This window comes from Mesocricetus auratus, unplaced genomic scaffold, assembly GCF_017639785.1.
Source record: "Mesocricetus auratus isolate SY011 unplaced genomic scaffold, BCM_Maur_2.0 Super-Scaffold_100021, whole genome shotgun sequence".
Taxonomy (NCBI): Eukaryota; Metazoa; Chordata; class Mammalia; order Rodentia; family Cricetidae; genus Mesocricetus; species Mesocricetus auratus.
Window position 1 is genome coordinate 5,563,544 of NW_024429202.1, and position 24,863 is coordinate 5,588,406.

Sequence of the window (24,863 nt, forward strand, 5' to 3'; positions counted from 1 at the left end):
AACTCTCAAGTGGCTGGCTGCTTTGCTTCTCTGATCTTCAACTTGAACCCCTACGTCGGTCTCTGGATTTTATTATTCATGCTACAGTGTCCTTTAATCTCTAGTCTTTACTTCCTGACCCTAAAGGAGATCTTGATGTGGGGGGAAGGGGGAGTATCTCTACTAACCCACTCCCAGAATAGCTGAGGCAACCTTGATACACAGAATTAGTTCAGACACTGGCCTGAGGGAGTGACCAGGATTCGTTTTAATAAGGAAACACACAAAGGTGGGGGTGGGGGCCCACAGCTAGATAGAGAGAAAACAACGTGAAGACCGGATCCGCAGAAAGACGTCTGACCCTGAAAGGGGCACCTGCAGGAAAAGGAGCCTGAGACTTAACACCCTCAGCTGAAGGTGGACCGGCATGGGGCTGGGGAAGAATGCGGGTCCGGAGGCTTCGCAGCTTCCGGTGTGGTGAGAGACAGCGGCAGACAGGAAGACAGGTGTGGGCTGCATGGGAAGAGGTGAACAGGCAGGGCCCGGTGGGCAGGAGGTATGACTAGATCTCGCCTTGGGCCCGCTGCTACCCTCCCCCCCCCACCCATCGGGTGAGCGCGTTGGTTCTCTTCTGTGCACCCACCCTGTTCCCCAAGCCCCACCGAAAGATCTCTCCCAAGAATCCTCTCTGGAGACTTCTCTCTGCTCCAGCCCATCTCAGCGTCCTCCCTTCTCAACTCAAAGCCAAGCACAGCTCCACACCCACCACATCCCTGGAAGGAGGGCAAGTGCATCTCCATCCAGCAGAACACACTCCAGGACAAGTTCAAAGAAGCCGACATGCCCCATGATTCCAGCCCGGTGCTGAGACTCAGTGCTCCATGAATGCTTCTGGACTGGGCAGTCTCCACCTCGATGTGCCTGCAGGGCCACCTGGCCGTCCAGGAGAAAATTAAACAGCATTTTGGAAGCTGGCTGGGCTGTGGTCATCTCTCAGACTCTCGCGCCCCCTGCCGACCAGGACGGAACCTGCACTCAGGGCAAAGTTGGCCGACAGGCTGGAGGGTGGTCCTGATACAGGACCCATGGGAAGGCTGTCTGGCCTCGCTGAGGGATCCCAGATCCTTCCACTCGGGTCTGCGGCATTGACCCTGAGCCCATAGGCATGTCCCGGCCTCCCGCGACACCCTGCGAGGACCCGCGGGGCATGCTTAGAGTTTCTCATCCAGCTCTAAACTGTAGTTCTCCCAGGCACCTCCGTGTATCACGGCAGGGCTGCCCCGGGGGGTTCTGTTCAGGTAGTTCTGGATAGCAGAGGCGCAGTCCAACCGCTCCATGGATGTCATGAGGTAGTGAAGCTCCTGCAGGCTACCGTTCTGTTCCTCGAACAGCTCCAGGATGGCTGCGGCTGGGCTGCGCTGGCAGGATAAGAATCTGTCTCCAAGGGACAGGGGGACAGTGAACGGAAAGCAAGGAAGCTCGGGAGCAGTAAGAGACCACCCTGAACACACCCCTCGGCTCTGCTCCTCTACGCCTCCCTTGGTTCCTCTTACTAAGGTGAAATCTTGCATGAGACAGCCTCTGAGAATGTCCAACCTTTTGACAGTAACTTAATTAATGATTGACATTCGAGGGTCCGCCTCGCTGTGGGTGATACCATCCCTGGGCAGATGGTCCTGGGTGATACAATAAAGCAGGCTTGGGCAAGCCGTGGAGAACAAGGGGTGAACAGCGTCCCTCCGTGGTCTCTGCAGAGCTCCTGCCCTGACTTCCTTCATGACCGTCTGTCATGAATAAGCAAACAAACCCTCTCCTCCCCAGGTGCTTTTGGCCATGGTGTTTTACCACAGCAATAGAAAAACAAACTGAGACAGGCGTCATCTACAAATTCCACACTCGGGGGCTACACAAATTAAAAACCAAAACAGGAAAATCCATGCTTTAAGTGTGCTTATGATTTCATGTCGTATCACATTCATATGATGAACCTCCATTGCTCAGGAACCTTCTAGGGTCCCTGTTACAATCTATAGCTCCTGACAGCCTCCCTCCTCCACCACCCGGTGAAGCCCCTTGCTTCCTCTGACCCTAAGCAAATGCCTGCGTCTCTCTTTTCAATATTCTGCTACACTGAATACACACAAGGGAGCACACGGAAAGCTTGCTGTCATTCTCAAAGACCCTGCCACAGACAATCCGTGCTCCCAGGAGGTGTAAACATAGTTCACTCTGTGTCCCAGCACTTAGTGGCACACAGGCCGGCATCTGACAACTCCCTACATCAGTTCTGCTTCCAAGGTGCGGCTGTGGCTCCTCCCTGACCACTGCCTTCAAGCTTGGGCACAGCATTGTACTTCCAGCGATCCCTTTGTGAGCTCCTTGGCAGGAGCCCCGGCTGCACAGCCACTGTGATTGCTAACACTTGCTATGCTAACATGCGGCAGGCTTCCAGCGACATGTTGTACACACATCATCCTACAATCTGTCTTTCCATGCCTCGGGCCGTGGTGTGGCGAGCGCTTACTAGTATTGGTGACTTGTATCATCCCTTGTGAAACGTTTATTGCACACCTACTATGGGACAGACATCATGTGCCTGATCTTGGATTGAAAGAGTGGGCTTGGAGTCCTAGGGGGGGAGAGAGGTATTCTAAATTCCACTACGGCACCGGTGCCCTTCTCTTCAACTGCAACACAATCACTACTTTATTCACTTACAGAATTCATAGAACGGACACGCAGGAGGTGCCCTTGAAGCTGACATCCACAGAACATACAAAAGGCTTCCTCTCTGTGCCTACCCAAGGAATGAACTGGGAACAATGAGCTTGGCCAGGTTTAGACACACAGATGGGGGGCTCTTACACCACCACCTCCAAACAACACCTGAGACTCTTACAAAAACTGGAACCTTAACGCCTTCCTCCCATTGTCTTCAGTCCTGGACTTGAACAATAATTAACATAAAATCATCTCTGGTACAGAGAACTGAGACAGTGGGGACAAGTCACCTCCCCAGTCATTGAGAAACAGACTGTCCTATAACCAGGTCTACTTGTCTTCTGGCCTTTGTCTCATGGCTAAATTATAAGGCAGTTGTGAGGAATTGAAACCTTCTCTCCCCAGTTTGGCTAAACTGGAAGTAAAACTATTTTTATCAATTTCTGTTTCCCAATTTCTTTGGAAGCACGGGGAAGCAGGTGGCTGGGTTATGGACCTGAGTGTCTGGTAATGGCTAGTCTGGAGATTAAGGATGTAGAATTGACAGAAAGAGCTGTCCCTCTAAAGGGACTCAGGTGGGAAGCAGACATTCACTGACTTTGAAGGCACCTCCTTGTCCGTGGTCCAGTTCCCAGGATGTCTTGAAGCCCCCCAGTCTAGCCCACCTCTGACTTCCCCTGTAGCCCTACTGTTGCTCACCGGATTTTCATGCCACAGAGGCCCAGGTGGGAGGCCAGTCTTCTCCAGTCATTCCCACTGACACTGTTGGGCTCCAACAGCATCTGCAGCTGCTCAAAGAGCTCCGGGGGCAGCCTGAGGCAGGAAACAGGGTGTTTAGAAAGGAAGACTCAGAGACAAAAGGCTGGGCAGACAGCTCAATGTGTTGCCACACAATCATGAGGCCTTAAGTTCAGTAGCCAGCACCCACATAAAAAGTCAGTGTAGTAGCATACGCTTGTGACCCTAGCATGGGAGAGAGGGAGGCAGGCAGATTCCTGGGGCTTTCTGGGCACCTAGAGCTCCAAGTCCCAATGAGAGACTTTATCTCAAAAATAAGATGATGGCTTCTGAAGAACAATACCCAAGGCTGGCCCTGGCCTCCATGCACATGCAAGCATGTGCTTGCACACACCTACATGCATGAACACACACACTCATGCATGCACACACATTAAAAGGGACTCAGTCATCCTCCATTCTCTTTACCTGCTGGGGTACTGAGGAAGGATTGCCAAACACCCCCAGACAGCAGCCAAGCCACCGTCACCTCACCTGTTGCACGGGGGTGGCTGAGAGACAAGAGGGGGCACTGCCCAGGACTCCTCCTCCGATGCCTGGAATCTGAGGATCTCCATGTACTTGTTTTCCAAGCCCTGAATCACCAACAGGGACAGGGAACACATTCAGGGGTATGAGAAACTCTTAATATATTCCTCATGACTGTCCTTTAACCTGTCACAGCCCTGTCGCCAGAAGTTACAGCCCCCCCTCCACCCAGCACCCTGAACTCCCTGTCTCCAGACTAAGAACCCCACAGTTAAACTTGCCCCTGACAACAATAAAAAAAATCACACAGGACTAACAGAGAAACTGACCTCCAACTGTCCTCCCCAAATGACAATGTGTGGTGTCTGCCACCATCCTGCAAGATGCTACTTTGGTTTTCCAAGGACTCTCAAACTTGACATGTTTGTTTCTTCCCTGTGTCTATGGAAGGGAAGGAGGGAGGGAGGAAAGGAGGGAGAAGGGGGAAGGGAGGGAGGGAGGGAGGGGGAAGATACCTAACCCCCTTTCCACCTGCTTAAGTCCCCCTTCCTAGTCATCCCCATTGCAGACAGATGGGGACAGTCACCATGGAGGAGGCCTGGTCTTCCAGATGCCCTAGCTATCCTGAACTTGGAGAAAGAATCTTTTAACCTCCTGGTGGTCCATCCACCCATCCATCCATCCATCCATCCATAAAAAGGGTTCAGGGACAGAGGGTGACTTGGGGCCAGATGGTCTAAGTCCCTTAAAATCTGGCATGGTAGTTCTATGACAAATGCCCGCTTTAGCTACTTTGTTTTGTAATTAGGTCCCTAATCACTGTGTACTGGACCCATTTCCCTTGCCCCAACCTTCCACAGGTCCTGCCCTCCTTCTCTGCTTCTGTACAACTTACATCCTGGAAGGTGTGCATGGTGACAATGATCTCATTGGTTAATGCTGAGCAGTCTTCATTCTCATTGGCTACGAAGAGAAGCAAGAAAAAGTCCATGGATAGGAGCAGAGGGTGGGGCCGTAGAGTAGGGTTGCTGGGAGAGAAGAGCAGGCAGTGAACAGGGCCCCTGGCTTACCTGCCTTTCTCCGGAAGCAGAAAGAACGGAAGGGGCATTTTCCATGCCAGATATGAAGATGGGGAACCAGCTGGCTGCTGCTCTCATCCACGTTTTCCCAGCCTGGGGAGAGGACGAAGCAGAAGGCCTTAGAGCACAAGGCCTTCCCCAAGTATTTAAGGGAGTTGTGGAGAAATTCAACAGCTTGAGTGGGCACCTCAAACTGGCCTTGATTGTATGCCCGTTTCTACACGCACACACACACACACACACACACACACACACACACACACACACACACAGCCTCCCTTCCTCTATCCCACCTCTTAAAGTAGCTGTATACCCCAGAAATCTCCCTGCCCACAACCACACAGAGGATCCCCAGAAACACCGCAGCCGTAGCCTTAAGAAGGGCCCAGGCAGTGGGGCGGTGGTGGTGCACGCCTTTAATCCCAGCACTCGGGAGGCAGAGGCAGGCGGATCTCTGTGAGTTCGAGGCCGGGCTGGACCGACAGTCTCCAAAACAATACAGAGAAACCCTGTCTCATAAAACCAAAAAAAAAAAAAAAAAAGAAGGGCCCAGGCAGGCAAGCAAATTCAGAACACAATTCCCAGCTGAGATAGATTCCTCTCGCCTCCAGCCTCCCACCTCGCACCCTTGCGTTCCAGGATGGCTAGCGAGGGCTGAGTGGGAGACAGAGGAACGGGGACAGAGCCAGAAGGCTGCTGGGAACCCGAGCGCAGGAAATACACTTGGGGTTCCTGGGTTTCCTGGAAGGCTAGAGGGGAGACCCGAACCCTCCCTTCCTTCCCACCCCCCACCGCACTCCCCCCCCCCCGGTGCCCACCTCACCCTCGGAGATGTACTTGAGCTGCAGGCACTGGTCAGCTCTGGCCCCGGTGAAGTCGAAGAGCTGGCAGGGCCCACGCATGCGTCCACCATGGGGCTGCTCATTGGCGATAGCCCACTGCAGGGCGCAGGGGGTATTGTTGAGGAAGTAGACGCGCAGCTGCAGGTGGGTCTGCCCGGGTGCCAGTGGGGAGCAGAACACTGCCAGCTGCAGCCACTTGCGAGCCGTCTGGCCCAGGGGCGCCTCCAGGATGCAGGTGTAGAGGCTGTGGAGGGAGATGGCGGCGGCGGCAGACACCCACGCGTAAGCACCAGGAAGGCCAGGATCCCAAGGTGTCTACCACCGTGCTCCTGCCTCCTAAAGGATTCCAAGTGGGTGAGGAGAGCACTCCAAATAGGCATAGGAGGAGGACCAGGGGAGAGACGAGGGCCTTAAAGGGTCAAGAAGTGAATGGGCCATGATGACTGTGATGCTAATACAGTCAGCTTGACGGGATCTGGAATCTCCATGGAGATAAATCTCTGGGCGGGTCACTGAGGGAGTTTCTCTCTTGAGTTATTGAGGTAGGAAGACCCACCCTGGCAGACAGGATGGGGTTCCTGGGCAACAACAGCCATCTCTTTCTCTAATGCTTGACTGAAGAGGCAAATCGACCAGACCAGACGCCTCAAGCCTCTGACTCCATGACTAACCGTCCCCATGACATGTGAGCCCAAATAAGCCCTTCCTTCCTTAGGCTGCCTCTGCTGGGTGTTCGTCACAGCAGTGAGGTGACTAATGTGCTGACTACCGCCTACTGGGGAGGCAAGCCAGTGTGTGTTATCTGGCAGCGGAGACAAAGGAATCACGGGGTCCCCACAATTTGAAGGGGGTCCTGTACATGGTCCTCCTGGGGGCTAATGAGTGACCAGGAAACTGGGGAACAGAGGACTAAGACCCTAAGAGATGGAGCCTGAAGGGGACAATGTGCCCTTGCTTAAGAGTTCCGGGCAGTCCCGAAGTGCGGCGCAGGATAGAGAGGGCCAGCTATAAAGACAGATGTGGAGATGGGACAAACTCCAACCTTTTGACACTGAGGCACAATGGTGCTATTTCCAGTCACACTCAAGAACCATGCAAGATTAAATTTCAAAACAAAAAAGAATCTCAGTGTTTTAAGCAAGTCTACGATTCTGTGCTGGGCCTTGCTCACACTCTTTGGGCCATGTGGGGCCTGTGGACTGTGGGTCAGCCGTGCCTGCTAGACAGAGGGATGAGTTGACCTCCAGAGAGGCAGAGAGAGGGCAGCCACTGTCCCTGATGGGGTTTCAACGGCAGAAACAGCTGCCGTGGACATTACAGCAGCAGGCTCAGAGAGGGACACAGGGTCCTAACATCCTAGAAGAGTAAAGAGGCTCTCACACAAAGATAAGAAGGAGGCTGACAGAAAGGGAGGGCACTGCCAGGGGAGGGCACTGCCAGAGACGTGCGCGGAGCAGGGGGACAGGCTCACCTGAAGTGAGAGAGCAGGATGCGGCACTCGTCCCGGGAGATAGACGCCCCCGGCCGACCCAGAGGTCTCCACTTCTTGGCCTCCAGCAAGGACGTATTGCTGTTGTAGGCACAGGCCTGACCGGGCTGCTGGGCGCAGTGCTTGAATGTGAGTGTGCAAGGTTTCAGGAAAGAGGCCCCGTGAGGGTCACACGCCACCACAGGACTCACTAGCCCCTGTCTGTGAGACAATGGCGGGGCATCTGTCAGGTCCCACACCAGAACCAAGGACACCCTCTCCTGGCGGCCCACCGCCACAGCACCTGGAAGAACAAAGGGCTAGGATGAGTCTAGCAAGTGGGAGTGTTCTGTCCCTTAAAGGGGGCCGGGCAGGGCGCCTGAGCCCAAAGCCCAGCACTGAGGGTGCCCAGCAGAACACCAAGAGGCTGTACGGAATGGAGACGTCCACCGTGAGCAGTGACCCATGCCCTTCCAGGGACACAGCCACTTGTATGGGGACTTGTGTGACTTCACACGCCAGCCTTTCTTCCTTTGTTTGAAGACTTGTCATAGCAGGCTGTCTTTAGAGCAAGGCAATTTACTTCTGCCTACAGGGAAGCTATCCCAAAAGACGTGTGGAGATTCATCTTTGGAACCAAAAAAAAAAAAAAAAAAAAAGCTAAAACACGAATATAGTTTTCCAAAGTTATCTGTGGGCAGAGCTCAGGCCAGGGACCCTACCTTGCTGCCTGAGGAACTCTGTCAAGGAGGATGCTGGGAGTGGTTACCTGGCGGAATGAACAGGGAAATGCCCATGTCATGCAACATCAGGCACCCGCCACGGTGATCCACCTCTCTAGCAGAATACACCAGTAGCTTATGCCTCAGCTGGCGGGTGATGGTCTGGCCCCGGGTGGGCGTGTAGAGTTCCTGGTAGAACGCAGCCACCTCCGGTAGTGTCTGGAGTGGGCCCTGCCTTGGGGGCTCATATTCTGGTAATGAAGTGGGTGGCGACACTGTTTCCTCTTGGTCACCTGGCCTCCTGCAGGCCCCTGGCAGCCACCGAGAGCAGCGCCATAGCAGGCATTGAACCAGAAGGAAAGCGCTGGCCACGGGGATCCCCACCAACAGGAGAAGTTGGGAAGGGTAGACAGAACTCTCCTGGGGGCTCATCCGCCTGGTCGCTCCTGCACCCCTGCACCAGTCAAGGCTGAGGGCCTGAGGGGAGAGTGGGTGAAGTCAGTAGGGCTGGGCTGTCTTTCATTTGTGGAAGCCAAAGCTTCACTCCCCTACAGGGATGCACAACCCCTCTCACTTCTCCCCTTCCCCCATACACATACACACACACTCACTCACACACACTCACACTCACACATACACACACACACACACACACACACACACTCAAGAACCTTCCTGAGCTAGGCATGATGGTACTCATCTATTATTCCAACCCTTGTGAGGCAGGAAGATTTGAAGTTCAAGGCCAACCTGGACTACAAACTGAGACACTGTCTTGAAAATAAAGAGCTTCCCACAATTCTTCAAAACCTAGTTACAGCAAAGCCCTGGGCATAAGAACTTATATTCCAAGTTAGAGGACATGAGTTTAAAGCCATGTTGGTCACTGTACCTGTTATGATTGTCACATTGCTTAAGATACCTCATTTGTCCAGATGTCTACTTTTGAGTAAGTAGAGGTACGTACCTATAATCCTAGCAAATCAGACAGCTGAGGTAGGGGACCCTGAATTGGAAGCCAGCTTGGGTGACATAGCATCTCAGAAACAAAATCTATCTTTATCTATGAGCACTCATTAAAAAAAATCTGTAAGGGAAAAAGCAGCCTTCAATCTAATGGGTATAAAATACACGTATATGTTAAGGGTAGAGCCCTTTGTATACACAAGGCCCAGAGTTTGAGCCAGAGTAACATGTGAAGAAAGCACACTGTGTGTGTGTGAGAGAGAGAGAGAGAGAGAGAGAGAGAGAGAGAGAGAGAGAGAGAGAGAGAGAAAGCAAATTACAGAGTCTTCAATAGTGGCATCCCACAAAACACAAGCCAATGATGTAATCTGACATATTGTATTGGTCACATTATAACGTAATAGTAGGGGCTGAAGAGATAGATGACTCAATGGTTAAAAGCAGCTACTACTCTTGCAGAGATCTGAGATTCAGACCACAGCAACTGCCTGTAACTCCTACTCCATGGGATCCAGCGCCATCTTCTGGCCTCTGTGGGAACCCACACACAGGTATACACTCACACAGATGTACACATACATACACATAAGGAATACCAAAATAAATATTTTAAAGTAATAATATTTGTATTTAATCCGACACATTCAAAATACTATTTTGACAGAAGATGGGTTCTATTGATCACCACCAAAAATTGTGACAACTGGAGAATACAGGAATGCATTGTGGCAGTCTTACAGCAAGTCATGTCCTTTGCATGAGCTTCATAACTGATTGTGTGCCTGTCTGTGAATGTGGGTGTGCATACATGTGGAAATCAGATGTCAGCCTTGGATATCATTCTTCAGGAGCCATCTACCTTGTTTTTTTATTTTATTATTTTAATTACATATGGGTATGTGTGTGCACTTGTGCATGTATGCACATGGATATACAAGTGTGTGTGTGTGTGTGTGCATAGCTATGTGTGCATGAGTGCAATGCCCACAGAAGCCAGAGGCATCAGATTCCTCTGCAGTTAGACTTAAAGGCAGTTGCGAGCTGCCTGACATGGGTGTTGGAAACCAAACTCCCATCTTCTGGAAGAGTAGCGAGTACTCATAAGCACTGAGCCACCTCTCCAGCCCCCACCTTGCTTTTTATTTGTTTGGTTGGTTGGTTGGGACTGTTTTGTTTTGCTTTGTCTTATTTCTTTCTTTGTTTTTTGAGGCAGGGTCTCTCACTAGGACTTGGAACTCACCCAAGAGGCTTGGATGGATGGCCAATGAGACCCAGGGATCCACCCATCTTTACCTCCTCAGTGCAAAGATTATTAATGCAAGTCACTATGGGTACCAGGGGTCCAACTCAGTTCTCATGCTTGCACGGGAAGCATGCTATCACCCAAGTCACCTCCCCGGTCCTTGAAGGTCGAGGGGGGGTTGTTGAGTGCATGGCTTTGCACTTTCTCAATGAGGATGGCATGAGGGGTCAGTGAAAAGCACCTGTAGGTGACAAAGCACTATCCAAATGTGTGTTTGTTTATGCCGCTCCTTCTGCCATGAAGGTCCGAAGGTAGCTCCCGGGCATTCGTACAGTGCAGCATGAACAGGAAAAGTTAAAAGTGGAAGCAAAAAAACAAAGAGATAAAAAGAGGGAGAAGAAGAAGAAAGCGGGGCCTCCAAAGAGCCTGAAATGAGGCAGGCCAAAAGCACATGCTCCCCGAGGGCTCGCCTGGCTACCTGGCAGAGGTGCCACGGGAAATTTAGAACTTTCTAGCAACCTCCAGTATACCTGCCAGCTTTCCCTGAATCTGCTTCCACCCCCTTCTACTTCCTTGTGAGCCCTGATAATTCCTAACACCCACACAGTCTGGAGGGGCTGGGCTCCCCATTCCCTATGCATTCTGGCTCCTGGCTTGGGCTCCTTGCTGTCCTGGGGATGCCCCAGCCCTTTCCCGGCTTACAACCTCCCCACTGTCAATCCAGCCTGCAAAGCTCTTTCTTTCTTAGGCACTGTCCCACCTGCTTTCTCTCGAAAATGAGCGACTCCTGACCACCAGCTGCGCATCAGCATTCATGGGAGACTCCAAAGGTGCCAGAGATGCCTTGCTCAGCCCTGGGGGAGCTGCTGGGGGCGAGAGGATGCAGTTCCTCCACAGGTCAGCCGGAATCCCTGAGCCGAGCTGCCCTCCTTCCAAGGAGACCCCTATAACCCATGCAGTTCTATACTAACTGGAAAGGCTCCCAACACACACACACACACACACACACACACACACACACACACACACTCACCCCGCCATCACCTGCAGCTAAGCTTCAACACTTCTTTCCCCCTGAATTCCTAATGTCACTCCCTTTCCAGACAGGCTCCGCTGCATCATCGCCACTGAGGCTCGGGCAGGGACCTGTTTCCCTTGCATCCTCCCTGAAGATAAGCATGGCGCATTGTTCACCTTATCTTGAAACAACCTGGAGGTCAGAGCCTCCACCCTCTTTAGCCAGGCCATCCGCAAGGCCACGGGTGAATCAGGCAGGGTCGGAAGCTGAGATGGGTAAGGAGGCAAGCTACCCCTAGAGCTCTTCACTCCCTTGCTCTCACTGGTAATAATAGGGCAACTATTCAAACTGTAATAGTACCGGCTTGACTTGTGTTGTACTCACATGAGTCTTCGTTTCACGGGTGAGGTCTCTGCTGCTGCAGGGATGGAGGGAGGAGAACTAGGTAGCAACTGAAGATGTCTGAGTGGTGAGTTCAGCGCACCCCCACCTCCGGCTGACCTCACTCCTCCTTTGCTCCTAGGTCTCTTTGGTCCCCCTTCTAAAGAGAGGGGTGTTGGGTGGAGAAGGAGAAAATGCAAAGAAAGATGGCTCTGCTGGTGACGACAGCACTTGGGAGGCTGGGCAGGAAGGTCAGGAGTTTGAGGACCTATAATGAGACACTGTCTGAATGGGAAGGAGGGAGGGGGAGGGAGGGAGGGGAGGGAGGGAGGGAGAGGGAGGGAGGAGGGAAGGAGAGGGGAGGGAGGAGGGAGAGAGGGAAGGAGGCAGGGGAGGGAGGGAGAGAGAAAGAAAGGGGCTCAGTGGTTAAGGGCACTGGCTTTCAGGAGTCCTGAGTTTGGTCCCCAGCACCCACATGGGGTTCACAACCATCTGTAACTCCAGGCCCAAATGATCTGACACCCGCTCCTGGCCTCTGTGGGCACTACATGATCATGGTGTACATCCACACGTGCAGGCAAAACACTGTACACATAAAATAAAAATAAGTAAATAGAATCAAGAAAAGAAAAACAGGAGGAGGGGGAGGAGGGGGGAGGAGGGGGGAAGGTGGCTGGGAGGGGGAGTAGGACAGGGGGAACTAGAGGAAGCTAAAACAGAGTAAAGGCATCTCTGGGCCCCATGGCAAGTCATAACATTTGTGCCCTGCCCACCAAGGTTTCAGTGGCAGGAATGGCTGATAAAAGAGAACTAAATGAGAGGAACAACTCTGTTTCTATAACAACAGCCTCCTTGGGGCCTCTCAAGAACAGAGTCCAAATCCCCTCCACCTCATTGGGCCAGGTCCGCTTGCCCAGCTGCCCTGCCTGGAAAGTTGTACACAGCTCTCTACAGCACCCTGGGCCTCAAGGGTGATCTCCCTGGCCTGCAGCAGCTCAGATCCCCAGCTCAAGCCTGGGGCGAGCTGACCATTCTTCAGACTCCCTTAGCCTTCGCCCCATCCCCCCTCTGCCCCCAAGAAGGGAAAGGAGCCAAAGTGTAGGGGAATAGACTATACAGCACTCCAAATTCACCATGTTCTCCAACTCCTGACTCCTCAGAAGTCACTTCTTCCAACTTGTCTGTCTCGAGTCCAGGGCATTCTGGGTAGCATTTCTCTAAAACCAGGGTCATGAGAATACTGTCATCTCCATCCTAAGAATAAAGATCCTGAATCCTACTGCAAAAATCTGTTCGTGTCCTGTGGACACTCAGCCCTCCCCACCTGACTGCTTCTTACTATGTCACCTGATTGATAGAGTTCAGAGTGACCACTGGCCTGATAGAGTTCAGAGTGACCACTGGCCTGATAGAGTTCAGAGTGACCACTGGCCTGATAGAGTTCAGAGTGACCACTAGCCTGATAGCGTTCAAAGTGACCACTGGCCTGATAGAGTTCAGAGTGACCACTGGCCTGGACTGGGCGTGGTGGCAGAAACCAGTCATCCCAGCTACTAAAGGAGGAGGATCACAGAGTCAAAGTCGGCCTGAGCATACGACAGTTCAAGGCTGTCCTGGGCAATACAAAAAGAGTCCATCTTTAAAAGTAAGGACCGGCATTGGTGGCGCACACCTTTAATCTCAACACTTAGGAGGCAGAGGCAGGCGGATCTCTGTGAGTTTGAGGCCAGCCTGGTAGTGAGCTCCAGGACAGCCCTGGCTTCGTAGTGAGACTCCACCTCCAACAAAAAAACAAAAATAAAAAGTAAAAGAGAACTGGAGATGTTCCTTAGTGATGGAACACTTGTCTGCATGCCCAGGCTTCTGGATACAAGTCATAGCACCAGGAAAACAACAAAAACCACCAGGCCGAATGGACGAGGCCACACGCTGTTCATGGCCAGCATTCATGAGCACACTGTACATTTCCACCAGACAAAGACTCATGCCCCTGCACCTGACACCAGCCAGCACTGGTCCCCTCTTCCCTCCCACCTGCAGAGGGTCCTCACAACCTGGCCGACTAGCTAAGGTGATCCGGCTCTTTCCTGGGCCCTTAGTCAAGCCTGTCCCTTACAGTTGCCCTCGGGCTGCTCACCTTAATGTAGGCTTGTTCCCAGAGGCTGCTAGCGAGTCCAGGAGCAATAGTTCCTTCCCTAAGAAACCGAGAGGCCAGCCAGACCTGTCTCCAGGCCAGCAGACAAGTGGACTTGGGCGGGGAATCGGGGCAGGTGTGGCCTGCCACTTCCCGGCAGCATCCTGCCTCCTGTCACGCTAAGGAGGGGTGGAGGAAGGTGTCTTGTCTGTTGGCAAAGTCCAGGTGAGGCATGGGAGACAGTTCACTTCCCAGGCCGGTCTGGAAGGGCGGGGGGGGTAGCTTTGGTGCAGGTCTAGAAGACCCCCTCCCCACAGTGCCCTCTGCTGGGGAGCGGCGGCCCCTACCAAAGGCGGCCGGCGTGACAGAAGAGGAGGGAACCTGCGCCAGAGGTATCAGACGACTGAGGCGCACAGGACTCTCCTGGGAATCTGGGAATCTGGTTCAAACACTGTTTCCACGGGGTCTGGACAGGAGACCGCAGCTCAAAGATCCTTCCGGGTGAGCCAGTGTAGCCGGTGCACGCACCAAGAGTTTCTTTTTAGTCCTTCCTGCACGGGGAGCCCCACAGGTACAGTGTGAGGGACTCGCTTGTCTGCTCCCCGCCCTCTCAGAGTTGGCTGGGACACTGCCCTAGGGGCGAGCTGGATCTGAGTCCTGGAGAGCATAGCCCTGGAGGCGAGCCTCTGGGATGAAAACCCTCTAGGGGTGGGGAGTTGGCCGCCCGATTGCGACTGCCTGCCTCTTCAGCACCAGCCAGCCGTCTTTCCATGGGCTCTCACTCCACTGCACACCTTGGCTTTTGTGAACAGCGCTGCAATAAACATGGGAAACCCGGAAGAGGAAGAGCCAGGGGCAGGGGATGGGAGATGCTGGCCAGTGGGTTGCCGTTTGATAGAATAAGCTCTGGTGCTCTGTGAGACTGCAGAACAGCGGTGTGTCCACAGCTAACAGTGGGCCAAGCATCTTGAAATAGTTAGAAAACAGGATTTTGAGTGTTCTCACAACTTCAGTGATAAAAGTTTGAGGAAATTAACATGCTAATTACTTTGATTTGATCATTACAAAATGGATCCATCTTGCATTATACCCAATAAATATGTAGTTACTATGAATCAATCAAAAATAAAATACCATTTTTAATATTTTTCATTTTTATTTAGTGTGTTTTATGGTTTTATGTTTATTTTTGTTTTATGTTTTATTTGTGTGTGTGTGTATGTGCATGTGTGCGTGCACACACCTAGCCTGTATATGGGAGCTTTCAGAGACCCCCTGAAGCTGGAGTTATAAGCAGCTATGAGTCACTTGATGTGGGTGCTGGGATCTGAGTTCTGGTCCTCTGCAAGAGCCACAAGTTCTACTAACCACTGAATGGCCTCTTCAGCTCCTTAATACAAGTTCAAAAGAAAAGAAGAAAATGTGGGCTAGGAAAATGGCTCAGTCACTACAGTGTTTGTGTTGCATGCCCAGGGACCCGAGTTCAATGGCCAAATCCACATAAAAGACACCCATCACTCTAGAGCTGGGGAGGTGGGGACAGATGGAACCCAGACCGCCAAGGCAGCCAGCAGACTTGGCCAGCTCCAGGCCAGGGAGAGAGCCTGCCTCAAAAGACTACATAAATAAAAATCGTGCACTCCAGCTGAGAGAGCTGGCACTCAAGGCTGTCCTCTGCCCTCCGTGTGCACATACCATATCCACATACACACACGTGTACCTGCACACATGTGCATATACGCACACACAAAAGAACACACAGAAATGGTGTCCTCTTCTTTCTTCTTTCAGTTAATTATTCTCTGGTCTCACATCTCCCTCCCCTCCGTTTCCAACCCTGGGTGGAGATGCCAGGGATGGTGAGACAAACACACCCCAGGGAGTCCCACTGGGTGTCCCCAGGGACCCACGGAGAGCAGCCGGCCTGCAAAGGGAACCCAGTGCCTCAAGGACAGGCAAGGAAGGGTACAGAACTCTCATAGGGGACAAACAGGGAGGCAGCTGCCTTTGTTACACAAAGCTGTCTGAGTCACACAGAAGACTAGGCCAGCTGACAGGGACTCTCTCCCCTGTCCCTGTCAGGCTGGCTGGGAGGACCAGGCCACCCCTACCCAGATGCCCCACCCACCTCCTGGCCTGCTGCTTTCATCTCTGAGACACAAAGTGCCAGGGGGTTGGGAAAGACTTGCCAAACTCCAGCCAGGCAGAAACAGGCCAGCCATGAGGCTGAAGTTGGGGACTGTGTTCATGGATGGTGAACTCATCTCTAAAGCTGGTGCTTGCCTCAAATGGAGACAATCTTGTTCCAGAAGAGCTCTAGGGAAACCTGGGGGCCCCTGTCATCCCCAAGGACACAGAGCTGGGTCACCGGTACTGAGACCATGGGTACCAGTAGAGTTGTAGCTCCAGGCTGGGCTATTACACTGTCAGACTCTGAACTAGTCCATCAAAGGGGCCTCCTCCAAAGACCCACGTATCAAGGAGGGGAAGAGGAGCAATAGAGTGCTTGATAGCAGACATGAAGCCCTGATTCATTTAATCCCTGATCTCTCTCTCTCTCTCTCTCTCTCACACACACACACACACACACACACACACACACACACACGCAGTGCTAACAGACTAACAGACGGAAATGTGGGTGTGTGGACAGGAGCCCTCATGTAAACAGCAACACAGAAGTCCCCAGCAATGTGACCTCCCCTTTCATCTGGGAGAGGCAGACCAGCAGGAGCCCAGCTCCGCCCCTCTCCAGTCCCTCACCCTCTTCTGCCTGGCACAGGTCATTTGGCATCAGGCATCAGGCCTTGGAGATGTGTGTCTGAGGTAAGTGAGGAGGACTGGGAACAGAAGAGAGGATGGGCATGGTCGATGAGCGAGACTTCCAGCACCAGATTCAAAACTAGGGAACACGGAGTCAGGGAGATGGGAAGACCATGAGAAGCAGGGAGAACCAAACAGAAAAATACAGAGCGGCGTGAAGCTCAGCCCCATCCCAGGAGCCCAACTAGTGCCTGACCCACCCACTGATCTTAAGACACTGGCTGAAACAGAAAAACAAGTGGGAAGACTGATCTGACCGGGACCTTAGCTGGAGGAGGGCCTAAACCTTGGCCCACCTGAAAACGGCATACAAAGAAAGCAAATGAGAGTGACACTTTTTTTCCGTCAAACACCAGGCTGCTGTGTCCTTGAGAGTCAAACCACAAGGAATCTGGACATCTGTGCTTGCAGACCAGACCTTTGGGGATGGGGAGACACAGAACACATCTCTGACGCTCAGGAGCAGGTGAGAATTAAATGCTTCCTAGAGAGGGACCCAACGGCGTCGGTTGGCGGTGCCTGAGGCTGGGCAGACCAGCCTGGGTGGATCTGTTGAATGTGCCAATCTGGTCTAATGAGATAAGACTGGGGCAGATGCATGGGGCAGCTGGGCGTTATAAGTGGCCCAGCAATCCTTGGCTCCTCCGCTCAGAACGTGGTTGCCATGTGTCTTTCCCTGGGAAGGTGCAGCAAACATCTATTCACCTCAGAAAATGCACTGACAGAAAATCCAAGAAATGGTCCCAGCTGAGTCCAGCCTTGTGATCCAAGGAGCAAGCCTCTTAAACTTCCCTGCTCCCTCCAGGATGCCACTGTCAGGGTCTGGGAGGCACAGTCCCTGAGGCACAGGCTTGCTATCTGCCTGGCCAGGTGCTGCCTGTGGCGGGAGATAAAGATCAAGCCTTGTCCTGCCGTCCAGGAGTCAGATGGCCACGGAGAGAGAAGGAAGCCTTTGACTCAGAGCGATTGCTGACACTGAACCGTGCTCCCCAGAGGCTGGGTGAGTGGTGAGTGTGGGGAACACAGGGCATGGATGGCAGCAGATAGCAGGGTAGAGGGAGCTGAAGATGGTTCAGAGGTCGCGACTAGAGCTGGGCTCAAGGCTGGGGGACCTCCAATGAGAATCTCTGGCTAGGTAATCCCAAGGTTTGAAGGACCAAGGAAGGCTCATCCCAACTTGCTCTCTGCCTCCCCAGATTTTGCCTCTCTGCGGTGAATGAAGCTTCAGGGGCCTGTGTTTGTGGGTGTGCCCCTCCTCGGACCCATCCTGATTTGCATGTTCACTCACAATCAGACATCCGGTTGGTGTGAGGATGAGAGGAAGCTGTGGTGTCCACCCCACAAGGTCATATTGCTTGTCTGGGCGACCATCTACTCTGTCATAGGGTGAGTGTGTGGCCTTGGTATCTGCCAGGGTAAAAGCAAATCGCCCTGGGTATGAGCTTGTGCTGTACACTGGCCTCCAAATGGATGGTACCCCATTGCTTCCCTTCAAGTAGGGGTCCCCACAAGCAGGAATGCCCTACATGCCTAAGATCCTAACAAGTTCTCCAATCCCCTCACCCTCTTTAACCCTCCCAGACTTCTCCCCAAGACACCCAACTCCTCCCACCCAATTTGTCCCACCAACTCTCCCTTGACTCTCAAGGTTTCTTTTATTTTACATGGGTGATTGTGTCTGTGTCTGTCTGTCTGTCTGTCTGTGTGAATGTTTATGGACCCTGGAAGAAGGCATCAGGTCTTCTGGAGCTGCAAATACAGGAAGTTATGAACCACCTGGCGAGGGTGCTGGGAACCAAACTTGTGTCCTCTGGAAGGGCAGGAAGTAATCTTAACTGCTGAGCCGTCTCTCTGGCCCCTCCCTCGGCCCTCAAATGATGCTCAGGCTCAGGGTACTCCTTGACAGCCAAGAGACCTTATGCCAGAGGGCCTGGATCCTACAGAGCCCCCTCTCTCTGCAGCTATGCCTCCTACCTGGTGTGGAAGGACCTGGGAGGGGGCTTCCGGTGGCCCCTAGCACTGCCCCTTGGCCTCTACAGTTTCCAACTCACCCTCAGTTGGACCTTCTTGACGCTCTTCTTGACAGCCAACAACCCTGGGCTGGTAAGGCACGTGGCGCTCCGTGATGGGAGAAGGGGAACGTGAAACCACAGGGCCCCACATCAGAGTGGATATCAGGGACCAGCAAGTGACCTGTTTGTAATTCCTACAGTGTGTGCAGTGCCGGGGGGGGCATTTCTTGGGTCAGGGTCCTGTAGAAGGGCAGAGGGTTCTGGCTCTTGACACAGCGTGGCTACAGGCTCCCAACACTTCCGCCCAGGCCCTCCTAGACCTGTTGCTGCTCTATGGGCTGGTGGCAAGCATGGTGCTCATCTGGCAACCGATCAACAAGCTGGCCGCTCTGCTCCTGCTGCCCTACCTGGCCTGGCTCACCGTGACTATCGCCATCACCTACCGCCTGTGGAGGGACAGCCTGTGTCCGGCTCACCAGCCTTCGCCATCCGAGGAGAGCCATTGAGGCGCCAGGGTCCGGGAGAGGAGGGAGGGTGGCAAGTGGGCGGAGCAGTTGTGGAGCCGGGGGGGGGCGCCTGGTGTGGCCTGGCCACCCTCCTGGATCTGAGTTCAGAGAAACAGAAAAGAGGGGATGCTTTCGGACACATAATAAAATCCTGCTGTTGACTCTGAGGGTGTGGCGAAAGGCGGACAGGATGCAGGGCAGCCAGGGCTACAGAGTGGGAGCCCCTCCTGTAGAGCCGATGTGGGAACACATGCCATCTCCCCTCTCACACACCTCCCCCAGCCCAGCACAGGGGTTAGCGTTTAGCACTTACCTCAAAACAGAATCTTGGGCCAGCAGGTAAAGCCCTTGCCACCAAAACAAATAGAAACCTGATTTCTGTCTCCAGGGACCACACAGTGAAGGGAAAAAAACTAACTCCCAAAAGTTGTCCTTTGACCTCCATGTGAGCACTGTGACACTCATGCATATATACACACATGGAAATGCATGTGCATGTGTGTGCACGCATGCAAGCACACACACACACCAAATAGATGAACAATAAATAAAAACAAAGTCTTGCCTAGAGTGTTGGTGCACTCCTGTAACCCCAGCAGCATTCAGGAAATGAATTCGAAGTCATCCTGGCTACACAGCAAATTAAAAAATAAGATTTTGAAAGAGTACATAAAAGGAAAACTCAGTGAAGAGGACTACTGAGGAGCCGGCATGAGCTAGGTGGTAAGTGTCTGCCACCACCTGACAGCTGAGGTGGATCCCAAGCCCCACATGGCAGAAGGAGAGACCCAAATGCCACAGATTGTCCCCTGACTTACATACAGGTGCTCACTCGCGCTCTCTCTCTCTCTCTGTCTCTCTCTCTCTCATACACACACACACATGCATATACATACACATACACATAAACAAGCATGTAAAGAGGAGATAGTAACAATATGCATTTACAGATGTGTAGATAATATAACCGTACCACTTATTACGTATGTCGTGCTAAGACACGTGAGGTGCTCTCTGAAAAGCTAAGAGCTGATTTTTGTTTTCCTAGACTCTCTTGTTTTTAGTCATTGATGTCTGTGCAATACTATTATAAGGAGGAATTTGAAGCGGGTGAGCCCCAGGGTGCTGAGAGGTGAAGCCAGCAGGGACTTCTTCATCAACTTTTGCTCCTCCTTACTAGACCACCTCAGCAGCTTTTCCATCTTTCTCCTCCTTCCTCTTATTTTCTGCCTCTCTTTGAAAGCCCTCATGGTAGGAGGCAGTAGGTGGGGCTGTGTTCTTGACCCCTGTATGTGACAAGCTGGCGGGTTCAGATGTCCTGCGACAAGTGGTCTCCATGAGGCATGAATGGAAGTGAGATGGAATCACTGGGGAGTTGTTTATGGCTCCTCCCTCCCTCCTGTGCGTGTGTGCATGCGTGTGTGGTGCATGTATGTCTTTTGCATATGTGTGGGAGCACATGTAGAGGGTATATCTGTGTCCTCATGCCTGTGGAGGCCTGAGCTGGTGTGTTCTCACCTTGTTCGCTGAGGCAGTGTCTCTCAGTCACATCCCAGCTTGCCCCGGGAACCCCTTCTCTGCCTTCTAAGACAGCATTATAGTGGGCTCCCAAGTCCACCTGGTGTTTGGCTTTCTGGAAGTCCTCCCAGCTGTGCAGAAAGCATTTAACCACTGAGTTCTCTTCTTAGCCCCTGATTGTGGCTTTCTGAGACACAGTCTTGCTACGTAGCCTTGGCTCTCCTGAAACTCGCGTTCCCGATGCTTCCTCCTCCGGAATCCGAGGATTCCACCTTGCCAGCTCCAGAGCATCTAACACTAACCAGGCTCTCCAGGGATGAGACCTGGGCTTCGGTGTTAGTGGGATACCCATTCCGGGACTTCCCTAGGCCAGGGCTGAAGACCCTAGGCGTGAGCAGCAGGCTACTTAGGAGTACTAAGGAGCACCAATTACAGGCCTGACTGTCACTTTGAGGGTGGCTCCTGGCATCTGCACGTTGATCAGTCTCTTCACCATTTCCACCACTGAAGATCTAGGGCTCTGGACTTGGAGCACCTCTCAGAATCTAACTCCTGCTCTCAGGGGTTCTATGAGCTCCATTTGGAACCTGAAACAAAATGAGACCTGTGAGTAAGGAGTCAAACATCTGCCAAAGGAAAGGCCCCAGAAGCAGCAGCGTTTGAGAAGAGAGCACGCTGGCCCTTTCCAGAGCTCACCCACAGGCACAGGACCGGGCGGGCACCTTCCCCTCCTCCATCGAGGGAAGCTCCGCCCAGCATGGCAGGTCACTGTGGGCCTGCAGAGCAAACATGAGGTCCACCCGCCTTTGTCTCTGCAGAGCAGGGAACCTCAGGGGACAGAGAAGATACTCAAATCCCTTGGATGGACGGAATTAACCAGTAAATGAATGGACATATTGTCACACTTTGAAAAAGGAAAATCAAAATGTCACTGCCCACCCCACCCCCAGATCCCACCCTTGCCTTTGGATGGAATGAAAAAAAGAAAGGTTTACATAGTTCCAGAAACTTCTGATTCTAATCTGCAGCCAGATGATGAACCCCTGTAGGGCCTTGCTTCCCACACTGTGGCCGATGACCTGATGCCTGACGGCCAAAGACTCTAGCCCAGCTTCTGGCCCTGAGAGCCAGACCACCCCGTGAGTGAGGGTAGTAGAGCGCAGTGGTTAGTAGTCTGTCCCTGGAGGCAGACTCTCACGGTTCAACTGTGAAATGTGCCCCTGGCTCATCTGTAGAAGGAGCTGAAACCAAAGCACAGCTCCCGGAGCCAAGCAGACGGCTCTTCCGGTAAACTGCTTGCTGCGAAAGCTTGAAGACCTGAGTTCTTATCGCTGGCACCTGCAGAAAAGTCAAGCATGTGACCTCTTCACAGTCCTATGTAACCACAGTGCCAGGATAGAGGCAGCATGACCGAGGGTTGCTCAGTCACCCGGCTATGATTCAATGAAAGATCCTAGCAATAATAATAGTACAATAATAATAATAATAAATGTAGAGGCTGGGTGTGGTGGTGGACGCATCTGGTCCCAGCACCTCAGGAGGCAGAAGCAGGCACATCTCTGTGAGTTCAAGGCCAGCCTGTTCTACACAGTAAAAGCCCATCTCAAAAAAAAATGAATTAACTAATTAAAATAATCAGGTTTGACTGGAGAGTTGGCTCTGCAGTTAAGAGCACTGGCTGCTCTTGCAGACAATGTGGGTTCAGGTACCAGGACCCATGTGGCAGCTCACATATGCAATTCCAATCCAAAGGATCCCTCACCCTCTTCTGACCACTGGGACCAGGCATAAAAGCATTGCCCATGCATACACCACAGGCAAAACACTCACACGCTTAAACTTAAGGTACGAGAGCAGTTGAGGAAAACTCAAAGATCACCTTCTGGCCTCCACACACATGTACGCACGGCCTCAGCATATATACAAACAGCAAACCCCACAGCTCCTAACTCAAAGGGAATAAGGGTGCATCCAGGAATCAAATATGAGTGAGCTTGACCCAGGAACACATTCAGGGTCCCTGAGGGAACGGCTCTCTGAGGTTTGTATAGCGACAGAACGACACAGTCATAAACCCTTGCAAACACATTGGTGGGCACGGCCGGCAGGTGGTCAGTGCATGGGCATCTCTGCTGTAGGTCCCAGGTGCGGTCTGATGACATTCTCAGCTTCCGGCCTGGGGGCAGCAGTTAGTCCTTGAAGACATTCCAGAAGGATTTACCTCCGAACCACAGGAGCTGAGGTCAGGTGCAGGGGTGCACGGGCAATGGCGGTTACAGTGGCTAGCTGGAAATACCTTGGCTCTAGATCTGCGTCATCCCAACTTTCCCCAGGCAGGAGTCCTAATCAGCCAGTCTTCAGCACAGGGTGGCTTTTTTCCAGGGAAGGTCCACTGACAATGTCACAGTCCTCATTGAGTTAGAGGTCAGAGGTCAGAGGTGATGAGAGCATGGAGTCGGGTAATTAATGGATTAATCTGTTGATGGAGTCACTACGAGAGCAGGGGACAGTTAGTCAGAAGGAGTAGGTCACTGCGACCTTCTCTCTCTCTCTCTCTCTCTCTCTCTCTCTCTCTCTTTCTCTCTCTCTCTCTCTCATTGCTTTCTGTTATGAGGTGAGCAGCCTTCACCGCCATACGCTTCTGCCACGGTGTCCCGCCTCGCCATGGGTAATGGAACTGTAGTAATGGAACCAGCCAGCCACACACTGAAGCCTCGACAGCAGAGAGCCCAAAGAAGCCTGCTCCCCTTTGAAGTTGACTTCACCGGTGTCTCCTGGGTGATGGAAGCTAATTAATACACAGAATCCAACTCTGTCATTCATTAACTTGGTCAGCATGACTTCCCAGCAGCGTCTGTCAAGCCGGGACCTCGCAGCTTTGTGGAGACGGCGAATGGAATGACGGGAGGATGGGTGAGCGGCGCAGAGAAGATTCCATTGACGTCACTGGTTCTAGCACAGGACTCGGGAAGCCCCCATTCAATAAGCAGCCAGGGTTTTTAGATGCAGCGCCAGGCTCCTCCGCGCCACCGGCTGTACTTCCCAAATGTCCTAACAGCCAGGAGTCACCTCCTCAGATCGGTGAGCTAGCCTGACTATTGCCACAGGGCCAAAATGACTGGCTTTTGACGTCCTACATTAGTGTGGATTTGTCTGCATGTCAAGACAGCTATTAAAACCCGAACAGGGGCTAACTCAGGAGTGGGGATCTGCCTGGCATGAGTGAGGCCTGGAAAATCCCATTCGCAGCACTGAAAAGCTCACAACTTTGCTTTATTTATTGTTCTGTTTATACATGTAACTTATTAAAGAGCTGTTTATTTGAATTTAAGCACATGTGTGTGTTCATGTATACCGCTTGCATGCAGGGGGCCATGGAAGCCAGAGAGCACTGGATTCCCCGGGAGTGGAGTTACGTGGTTGTGAGACACCTGATGTGGGCGCTGGGGACAGAACTCGGGTCCTCTGCAAGAGCAGTGTGCGCTTGCGATGGCTGAGGCATCTTCCAGTCTCTCGTCCAGCTTTCCAAACAGTTTCAAACTGGGCCAGTGACACGGCTCGGGTAGACACGGGCCGCCATGCTAGATGACCTGAGTTTGATCCCCATGGTGGAAGGAGAGGACCGACTCCCACAACTTGTCCTCTGACCTCCACTGGGACAACATGCCCTCACACACGGAAATAAATGAAATTAAAATGTAAAAACTTTTGGTTGGTTTGGGTTTTGGTTTTGTTTTCTTTCCATTTCTTCTTCTCTCATATAATACGTCAGGACCGCGGCCTTCCCTTCCGATACCTCCCTACCTCCCCTCTCCCCAGATCCTGGATTTCCATTTAGGAAAGAGCAGGCTTCCCAGTGATAGAAGCCAAACATAAATCTTAGCTAGAAACCCTGATTGACATCTCAGCAGACCAGAGCAATGGCTCTTATCCTGGCTGCACTCTCATAGCCCTGGACGCGTGGACACCTGGGAACCATTTGCCTTGCCGTCGCCAGCATCACACATGGACAGTACAATATTTGCTGCTGTATCATGCTGACCCCCAAGATGCATCATGCTATGATGTAACTCAGGACAAGAACACAGAAGCCTGGGTCTCCATGGAAGCTCAGTTTGGGCTTGGCACCCTCGGAGGATTCTCTGCTACTGGCTTCCATGGACACTGCAAGCAAGCAGTACCCAT

The 24,863-nt window shown here is 52.5% G+C and overlaps 2 protein-coding genes across 8 annotated transcripts; one reads left to right on the top strand and one right to left on the bottom strand.

Moving 5' to 3' along the window:
• Positions 1 to 224: 224 nt before the first annotated feature.
• Positions 225 to 14,035, bottom strand: Unc5cl (unc-5 family C-terminal like). 4 transcript variants are annotated; one of them, XR_005870134.1, is made up of 12 exons: positions 13,823 to 14,035; positions 12,819 to 12,902; positions 11,689 to 11,953; positions 8,125 to 8,554; positions 7,359 to 7,659; positions 5,869 to 6,131; positions 5,037 to 5,138; positions 4,862 to 4,929; positions 4,296 to 4,407; positions 3,973 to 4,073; positions 3,400 to 3,513; positions 1,273 to 1,413 (listed from the first exon to the last, which is right to left on the bottom strand). XR_005870134.1 is itself a non-coding variant. In XM_040729494.1 (11 exons), the coding sequence occupies exons 4-11, from the start codon at positions 8,507 to 8,509 to the stop codon at positions 1,191 to 1,193; spliced, it is 1,557 nt and encodes a 518-aa protein (XP_040585428.1). In that variant the 5' UTR covers positions 8,510 to 8,554; positions 11,689 to 11,845; positions 12,819 to 12,902; positions 13,823 to 14,027; the 3' UTR covers positions 225 to 1,190. The 4 variants fall into 4 exon arrangements, 3 of the variants coding, with proteins under 3 accessions (XP_040585428.1, XP_040585429.1, XP_040585427.1); XM_040729494.1 differs by lacking the exon at positions 4,296 to 4,407 and having other exon boundaries at positions 225 to 1,413; positions 11,689 to 11,845; positions 13,823 to 14,027; XM_040729495.1 differs by lacking the exon at positions 4,296 to 4,407 and having other exon boundaries at positions 225 to 1,413; positions 11,689 to 11,924; positions 13,823 to 14,027.
• A 2,502-nt stretch (positions 14,036 to 16,537) lies between these two features.
• On the top strand, positions 16,538 to 19,197 carry Tspo2 (translocator protein 2). Of its 4 annotated transcripts, none has more exons than XM_021228606.2 (6): positions 16,538 to 16,645; positions 16,999 to 17,108; positions 17,448 to 17,642; positions 17,839 to 18,028; positions 18,604 to 18,745; positions 18,963 to 19,197. In XM_021228606.2, the coding sequence occupies exons 4-6, from the start codon at positions 17,859 to 17,861 to the stop codon at positions 19,158 to 19,160; spliced, it is 510 nt and encodes a 169-aa protein (XP_021084265.1). In that variant the 5' UTR covers positions 16,538 to 16,645; positions 16,999 to 17,108; positions 17,448 to 17,642; positions 17,839 to 17,858; the 3' UTR covers positions 19,161 to 19,197. The 4 variants fall into 4 exon arrangements, with proteins under 4 accessions (XP_021084265.1, XP_021084266.1, XP_040585570.1 ...); XM_021228607.2 differs by having other exon boundaries at positions 17,513 to 17,649; XM_040729636.1 differs by having other exon boundaries at positions 17,513 to 17,642.
• Positions 19,198 to 24,863: the final 5,666 nt, after the last annotated feature.

Bases quoted from the DNA above. Each gene is read 5' to 3' on its own strand.
- Unc5cl (XM_040729494.1), bottom strand. From the start codon at position 8,509: ATGAGCCCCCAGGAGAGTTCTGTCTACCCTTCCCAACTTCTCCTGTTG. The intron at 6,132-7,358 runs GTGAGCCTGTCC...CTCCCTCCACAG, and splicing joins ATCCTGCTCTCTCACTTCAG to CCTCTACACCTGCATCCTGG. The intron at 5,139-5,868 runs GTGAGGTGGGCA...TCCTCTCCCCAG, and splicing joins GCTCAAGTACATCTCCGAGG to GCTGGGAAAACGTGGATGAG.
- Tspo2 (XM_021228606.2), top strand. From the start codon at position 17,859: ATGAAGCTTCAGGGGCCTGTGTTTGTGGGTGTGCCCCTCCTCGGACCC. The intron at 18,029-18,603 runs GTGAGTGTGTGG...CTCTCTCTGCAG, and splicing joins ACCATCTACTCTGTCATAGG to CTATGCCTCCTACCTGGTGT. The intron at 18,746-18,962 runs GTAAGGCACGTG...ACTTCCGCCCAG, and splicing joins CAGCCAACAACCCTGGGCTG to GCCCTCCTAGACCTGTTGCT.